General features: G+C 43.7%; 1 protein-coding gene across 1 annotated transcript in view; it reads right to left on the bottom strand.

Annotated features, from left to right (window-relative positions):
• SRPX2 (sushi-repeat containing protein, X-linked 2) overlaps nt 1-7,620 on the bottom strand; it is a 29,501-nt gene that overhangs the window by 21,039 nt on the left and 842 nt on the right. Inside the window, exons 2-3 of the mRNA XM_006759181.2 lie at nt 5,823-6,040; nt 1,253-1,333 (exon numbers count right to left, since the gene is read on the bottom strand). Of these exons, the coding sequence (XP_006759244.1) occupies nt 1,253-1,333; nt 5,823-5,904 (163 nt within the window). The 5' untranslated portion in view covers nt 5,905-6,040. The remainder of the gene's footprint in view (nt 1-1,252; nt 1,334-5,822; nt 6,041-7,620) is intronic.

Genomic DNA, 7,620 nt, shown 5'->3' on the forward strand with positions numbered 1-7,620 from the left:
GCCACTCCCAAAACCCCCCAAAGGCTGGGTGCCTTTGAAGCCCTAGCAAAGGTCAGAGCTAGGCGCCACCTCTGTTTGCCCAGATAGTGGTAGCTGAAACTACTCCCCCATTTATTATTATGTAAATCCTTGCTGATGGGCTAGCCTGCCTGTTAATGGGGGGTCGCCTGCCTAAGGGCTACTCCAGATCAATAAAAGATTGGAGCAGCCTGAGCATGGGTGGAAGTCCCTCTCCTTGAGTTGGACTTGCCCGCCTGGACCTCCAATATTGCAAAATTATCTCGTGTCTTTTTCTCTCATTTGCTGTGCGGCTCCTCTTTCAGATACCGAACCCTACTCCACGCGGGTCGTGGAAGGAAACACTCAGCAAGGGATAATAAAGGAAACAAAGTGCTTACAACAGGGTTAAAAGGGCCTTCTCTGTAATTAACTTCAGATAATGCTGGCAGAGTTACCAGCTTGCCCGGGGCTGAAATAATCCTCAGGGAAAGTGGAAGATATTGCCTGCTCTAACTTTTTTTCTAGTACAGGAATAGTTATTCAGGATTCGTCACAAGCAGTCCTTCTGCCTCTCCTTAGAAGAGTCTTGTAGGTTATAGAGCCTTTCCTAATTTGGTCTCACTCTATTATATTCAACTTTATTTTCTACTACTTCTTCCACATCCCATTTCCTCCAATCAGGCTGGTTTCTTCCTAGCTCCTTCCTCTAAGTGGATTTGTTCATACCACTATATCTGTGGCCATCTACTTGTCTGAATGCCCTCCCCTCTCCTTTCCAGTTCTCAAAATTCACCCATTATTCAATAACTAGTCTAAATGTCATTTTTCATGACCTTTTCCCTGACTTCTTTTTCTTAACATTTATTGCATTTACTGCTACCACATAGTTTCACACTTACTTGCTCTAAATGTGCTAATTTTATTGCCTCCTCACTAATCCTTTCCAGCAGAATGTAAGCTCCTTGGTGGGTACAGTTTTTGTATCATCCACAGGTTTACCTTGTACAGGACTAGGTTTACCGGAGGTACTCAGTCCATATTTAACGGCTAATAATAGATGGGCAGCCTTAGTGCTAGAGCGGTGAGGTCAAACAAGTCAGTAACCAAGTTCATGACTGGAAATCATGGCCTCTAATTCTCTGAGCTTCAGTTTTGGCACATATAAGCCAAGTTGGATGAAGATGCTTCAGGGAGGGCCTAGGCCTTAGGCTAGAAAAAACCTTTTCTGAGCCCGAGAAGCAGTGAGTATTACCTCGGTAGTCTAGGGCAGGAACCTGTGGGACCTCTTCAGCATATACTTCATTGTAGCTTTCATCTGGGTAGTAGCCTGAACCTAGAATGAATAAGACAATATTAATATGACATATTGATTTCTCATTCAAGTCCTCCCAAACCATTCCCCCTTTCAACTTGGTCCTTTACTGAGGACAGGGCACTCCATATAGGGGTGGCGAGCCAGGTGGATATTTAGTGGGAAAAATTCTTCCTTGTAAAGCAGCAGAATTATGGGTAAACCTCAATACCTTAGGTGCATAAAGGGGGAGCTAATGGGGTAGGGAGGGGGGGCACTGGTAGCACTAAAAGCCTCCATTCAAAAGAGAAAAAGGCTACATATCTTGATCATCAGTCAATCCCACCAGTCTGGGCTATAAATGACCCATTTCCTTGGTGAGTCACTAATAACCAAGCTCTGAGGTTGGACAGCTGTCATAGATAGGAGGAAAAAATAGAAACTGAGTAAGGGTCTTTCCACTAGTAACAAGCCTGCTCACAGTCCTCAGAAGGATGTGATTCCTCAAGCTCCCACTAGCCCACAGGGCACCAACCTTTTGCCACCTGGTTGCTATTGCTAAGAGTGGCATGCCAAGACAAAGAGAGAGGGCTCAAAGGGCAAGGGGAAATGAAAATAGTTTTATGTCCTGAGTGGTTTGTCCTGGTTTGGAGGAAAAAACAAGCAGAGTCCCTTGGAGGAAAAAGCAAGCAGAGTTCTTTCTGGTTCCTCTAATCAGCAGGAGTTTTACAGGGAGCTGATGAGCTGGAAAACATTTCCAGTCCACCCCCATTCCGTTAAGTGGCCCAGTCCCTGGTATAGGCAGGTCTGCGGCTGTCTGGGAGACTAAACAGTGTGTTCCACTAGACGGCAGGAAATCAGTCATGAACACAAACTAATTGGAATACAACTTGGTGCTTTCCGGAGTGAAGTTTCAGGAAGTGCTCCTTCCAGCCTCCCTGAGCCCTAATGCACGCACAGGAATACAACAGCCAGCCATGCTGGAGTCAGAAGACAATTCCTCACTTCCAGGAAAGGTTGTGTTTCCAGGACAGGGCTGGGTTTTAGTTCTGAAGCCCTTGGCCTGTGTAAACACTCAGACCACAAAGTGCCTGCCTCCTCTCTGGGAAGAAGCTCAGGGCCCCCTACACAAAAGGGTGGAGCAGATGGCTACATGATGAAGCTCCTCTATTCCCCACAGACTGGGGGTGGGGGGTATTGGGAAACCAGTCCAGTTTGATGAACAAGGGAATGAATCAAATAGAAAATTTGCCTTATGAAATCATGTCCTCATTGGTTTGCCCTCATTCCAGAGGAAAGACTTTGGCTTCCCTTTATTTCTCCACAGGCTTGCTCTCGGTTTTCTCACATGGGAGGTTTCTTCATGGAGGCCAAAAAACTCTCACCAGCTGTTTCAGTTTAGCATTAGCTTTAAACAGCTCTTGTAAACAGGAGGCCAGATGTGTGTGAGTCCCTCAAGCAGTGGTTCTCAACCTTGGCTGCACATTAGAATCACCTGGGAATCTTTTTAAAATCCTGATTTCTGGGTCTCATCCTCTGGAAATTCTGTTTCTTTGTTATGGGGTGGGGCCACAACATTAGTAACAAAGAAACAGAATTTCTGGAGGATGAGGCCCAGAAATCAGGATTTTAAAAAGATTCCCAGGTGATTCTAATGTGCAGCCAAGGTTGAGAACCACTGCAAAGGATTCAGTCCCCACACTCCTGTTCCAGAGCTTGCTTGTAAGGAAATGGCCAGCAGGGAGCAAGCCTCTGTTTAGCAGACCAGCAAACAGGAAGACAGAGGCCTATGGCTGGATAACAACAATGACTGCTAACATCACTCACCACATGTTCTGTGTTTAGCCCGTTACATGTGTTATCTCATTATGCCATCCTAACATCTCAGTGGAATTGACACCCTTATTTCTCTCTAATGTATAGATGAGGAAATAGGTTCAGAGGAATGAAGGAGTAGCTCAAGTTTCCCAGCAAGTAAGAAGTAGAGTGGACATTCCAGCCCAGGGCTGTTTGACTCTCTCAATACCAAACTCAGATACCCACTAAAGATGGCAGTAGGGGGAAACTTTGAACAATGACCAGCAGCAGGGCTAAAAATCCGAAATCTTTTTTGCAATCCAGCTTTTTTTACTCTGTGTGTGTGGGATGTAAAGCCAACAAGTATTTTACATCATTCTAGAATTACAGGGGATGTGGGAAAGCTGAGGGAAGACTCAGTCAGATAATTATAGTCTCCACCAGGGTGCAGAGGTAGCTGCACCAGTGCCAAGTTTGCTTTGTGATGGCAGTCACCTTACTACTTTAAGCCTTTCCGTTTTCCCTCTCTGCCTGTCTTTGAGTATTTTCTATGAATATTAGGATATTGAGATGAGACATAAGAAACTGGAAGGGCACCCTTTCTACATTGTTCTATCTGCTTGTCCCTCTTCAGCCCCGGGGTAGAGAGATTTGGGCAGCATTCCTCAATGGTTACTGTAAGATCTATTACTGGGTTCCATAGTACAGATGCTCTAAGCACTGCCCTTCGCAAAGGTATGGTTGGAAAAGTAACTGATATTTGAAGACTATTTCCAGATCCACACTAATGCTTGGCTTATAATAGCAAATATGCTCTGACTTTCTGAACTGCATAGATATGCCAATATACACTTCTAACCCACTGTTTGCTTTATTTATGTTCTTAACCATTCCCAACCTCTGGCTGATTATTCCTGGGTCCTTTTACTGATTATCCCTGCTTTCCTTGTGCCTTTCCCATTTGAGAACAAAGCTATAGCTGGGAACAAAACCGTGCTGGATGCATATAGAGGAGTAAGTATATATAGCGAATGCATGAATAAATGAGTGGAACAAGCTCAGACAGCTGAGCTAGCAATTTGGAGAAAGATTATTGGAAATTTTCCAAATTTCTCTCATCATATAGTCTCCTAAAAACAGGATAGGGAAGAATGAGTGGGTTTGCAGGGCTGTAAGAGATTTCCCAGCCTGGGCTCCTCAGAATGAGTGATTCTTGGTAATTCTTGTGGGAGTGGGAGTGCCAGTGCCACCTTTGCAAACAGCCCTTTGAGAAATTCAGATAGGTCTAAGTTTTAAAATAAAACTGCCCTTTCCTCAAGACTCCAATACCTCAGGCTTTCACCCTGATTAAGGTAAAGGCCTTTGTATTCCATGGGGTTTCTTACAGGTGTTCAAAATCGGGCTTTGAGGCATCTAATTCCACTTCCTTAAGTCCTATGGTCTTTGGCTGGATTTTGGTGTTATGTACTTGAACTGAAGCTTTGGAAGTTGGGGTGGATGGCTCCTTTAACTCCAAACAGTGTGTACTTTGCCAAGGGTTTGACTTGAGTTTCTTCATTTCAATGACATCCCTTGTGCTTCACCCCCTACAAAGCTAGGTTAAGCCAAAGAGGAGAAGTTTGCATATTTGTTTGAAAGCTTCATGCAGCTGTTCCAGACAAACAGAGCTATTGCCAAAGTCCTCCATCAGGAACCCAGGACATGTGGAAAATTTTAGCTGCAATGACTGTGGCTGTGATGGAAGCAGTTTGTTATTTACTCATCTCTGGATATTTTCCTAATTCCATTGGTTGGGCCTGTCTCCTTCCCCTACTCTCCCCCAGCCCTCCACGAGGGCAGACACTGCAGGCCACAGAATATTCTTAGCACTTGGAATTACAGCTGGACCCAATCAAAAACCTCTGTCTGCCCCCTCATTATCCTTCCATCATTCTTCCTACTCCCCTTCCCCCTCTCCTCACTGAGTCTGTTCTCTTCAGCTCCCTATGTTTCTAGGGGCAAAGGATGAAACATTCAGGAATCTGGAACTGCCCATCCCTTCTGAAGCAAGGAACAAGCCAGAAGAAACTGGGGGATTCCTGTTTAAGAGAATGTGATCTGTATTGTCATTAAAATCTTTGGTAGAACGGGGCTTTAAAAATCTCATCCTATCAATATGATCTGGGGTGAGAGAGAGGGGGAAGGGAGAGAGAGGGAGAGGGAGGGAAGGAAGAAGCTAAGTGTAGAAGCAGGTGAAGCAGGTGAGATAATGGACTCAAAAGCCATGTAGTCCGACCTTCTCATTTTTGTTAATCCTCACCCAAGTATATTTTTCCCATTGATTTTTAAAGAAAGAATGGAAGGGAGGAGGAGAGACACACAGAGAGAAACATTGATGTCAGAAAGACACATCGATTAGATGCCTCTTCCATTTGCCCCTACTGGGGCTGGGAATGAAGCCTGCAACTGAGGTATGTTCCCTTGACCAGAATCAAACCTAGGACCCTCCAGTCCATGGACCAGCACTCTATCCACTGAACAAAATCCGCTAGGGCACAGGCTGTTTTCAAATATCTTTTAGTTTGCCTCAAAGCCTCCCCTAGTGGCATATTACGTTTAACCATCTTTGTTGTTGAGAATAGTTCTTGGTATCTAATTTAAGTATCTCTCATTGTAGTCTAACACTTCCATTCTCCAAGACTGGTCCAGGCCCCACCTTCCCTGGAGATAATGGGCCACAGCTCCTAGAACTTACCTGCTAGCCATGTTGGTGTCACTGCTGGAGCAAGGAAGAGCAGCAGAGAGAGAGCTCCTCTTTGAGTTATTTTACCTGCCATCCTTTTAAAGGGTAGGGATTGTTAGGGAGACAAGAATAGGAGTAGATGGCCAGAAGTACCAGAACAAAGGAAAATAACTTTCATAAATCAGCCATCAATGAACTTCCATAAGTGAGAGGAAGCAGAAATGTGGGATCTGTGAGGAAGAAGAGATTTTTAAATTAATGAATGCCAATTTTATCATTCCCCTTTTGTAAGGATCTTCCACTTTATAGAATAACAAGACTCTATTTGTTATTTATGGTATTTTTCCTTCCCAGAAGAAGGATATAAAAACAATTAATTTTCAATTGACCTTGGTGAGATCAGATACAAATATTCCATGGTACAAGTTATAGTGAGGGACACTGAGGTACCAAGACCAGGAAAAGGCCAACATAAAGTCATCCTATGTAATAAGACAGGAATATGCTAATTAGCATAATGACCAAGCAGGTCAGGACCAGATCAGGGATCAGCAGGAGGGTGGACCAGCGCTACAGAAGGGCGGGGCAGCAGGCAGAGAGCTACAGGAGGGCATCAGCAACCTACTGGCTACTAGTATAGAATAAAGATGGAATCCTGTTATCTAAATGGTTTAATCAATTTAGCTGGTATTTCCTTAACCACTAATCTGGGAAAGCATTAGCTTGTATGGACTAAGCTTGAACACTAGAGTTATACAGATCTGAATATGTATTCAATTCTGTCCCTATAAGGTATGGGGATATGGGCAAATTCTTTAACTGCTCTGAGCCTCAGTTTCCTCATCTATAAAATGAGAATAATAATAGTATCTACATTCTTTCCCAGCTTGTTAATTTTTTTCCTATTTATTGGGGTGACACTGGTTAACAAAATTATACACATTTCAGGTGCACAATTCTACAACATGTCATCTGTACATTATATTGTGTTTTTACCACCCCAAGTCAAGTCTTTTTCCATAACCTTTTATTCCCCCATAACCTCTTCTACCTCCCTCTCCCCCACCACTGGCAATCACCACACTGTTGTTCATATTTATCTACCTTATAGAAAAATTATTCCCTGGAACATAGGGAAATAATCATTATATATTAGTTATTATTACCAACTTTGTATTGGATAGGACTGAATGTCTCCTATCTTTAGTTAGTAAATATACCCTACCTATGTTCAAAGCTTTGGTTTTTGAAGCTTAGTGGTTTGGTAGTAGCTTCCGGCTTTCAGTTCAAGCCTAACCTTCTAGTTTTACCCTGCTGAGCCAGCAGGAAGTCAAGTGAGGTTGGGAAGAACCTACTGAGGTACGTACGTGAGGAGAGGGTGAGCAAGCTCCAATTGCCTTCTCATTTCCTGTCCGGGTCTCACTCTGGTGGGATTAGAGTTTTGTGGTTCCCAGTAGGCAAATACCTCATAAATGACAGTATTAAAATTTGCTGCCCATTGGTATAAACTGGCCACTGGACTTTTCAGTAAACACCTATTCACCCACATACTTTCAAAGAAATGCTGTGCTCAGGGAAGGTGTCAGTCCCAGAAATGGAGAAACAAAAAGATGGCAGATTCTGGCCAGAGTCCCCAAGGGACACAAGAAGTCCAGGAATGGCATGAATTCATCTTCTAATTTATTGCAACTTGACTTTAGACTTTGTCTAGACAGTGGCAAGGAAGCAGGATAGAGAAAAGGTGAGAACAAGTGAGGGAGGCAGGGAAAGTGGAAAGATGTGAGAGAGAAGCTAGAAAGAAAAGTAATCT

Source organism: Myotis davidii, unplaced genomic scaffold, assembly GCF_000327345.1.
Source record: "Myotis davidii unplaced genomic scaffold, ASM32734v1 scaffold3476, whole genome shotgun sequence".
Taxonomy (NCBI): Eukaryota; Metazoa; Chordata; class Mammalia; order Chiroptera; family Vespertilionidae; genus Myotis; species Myotis davidii.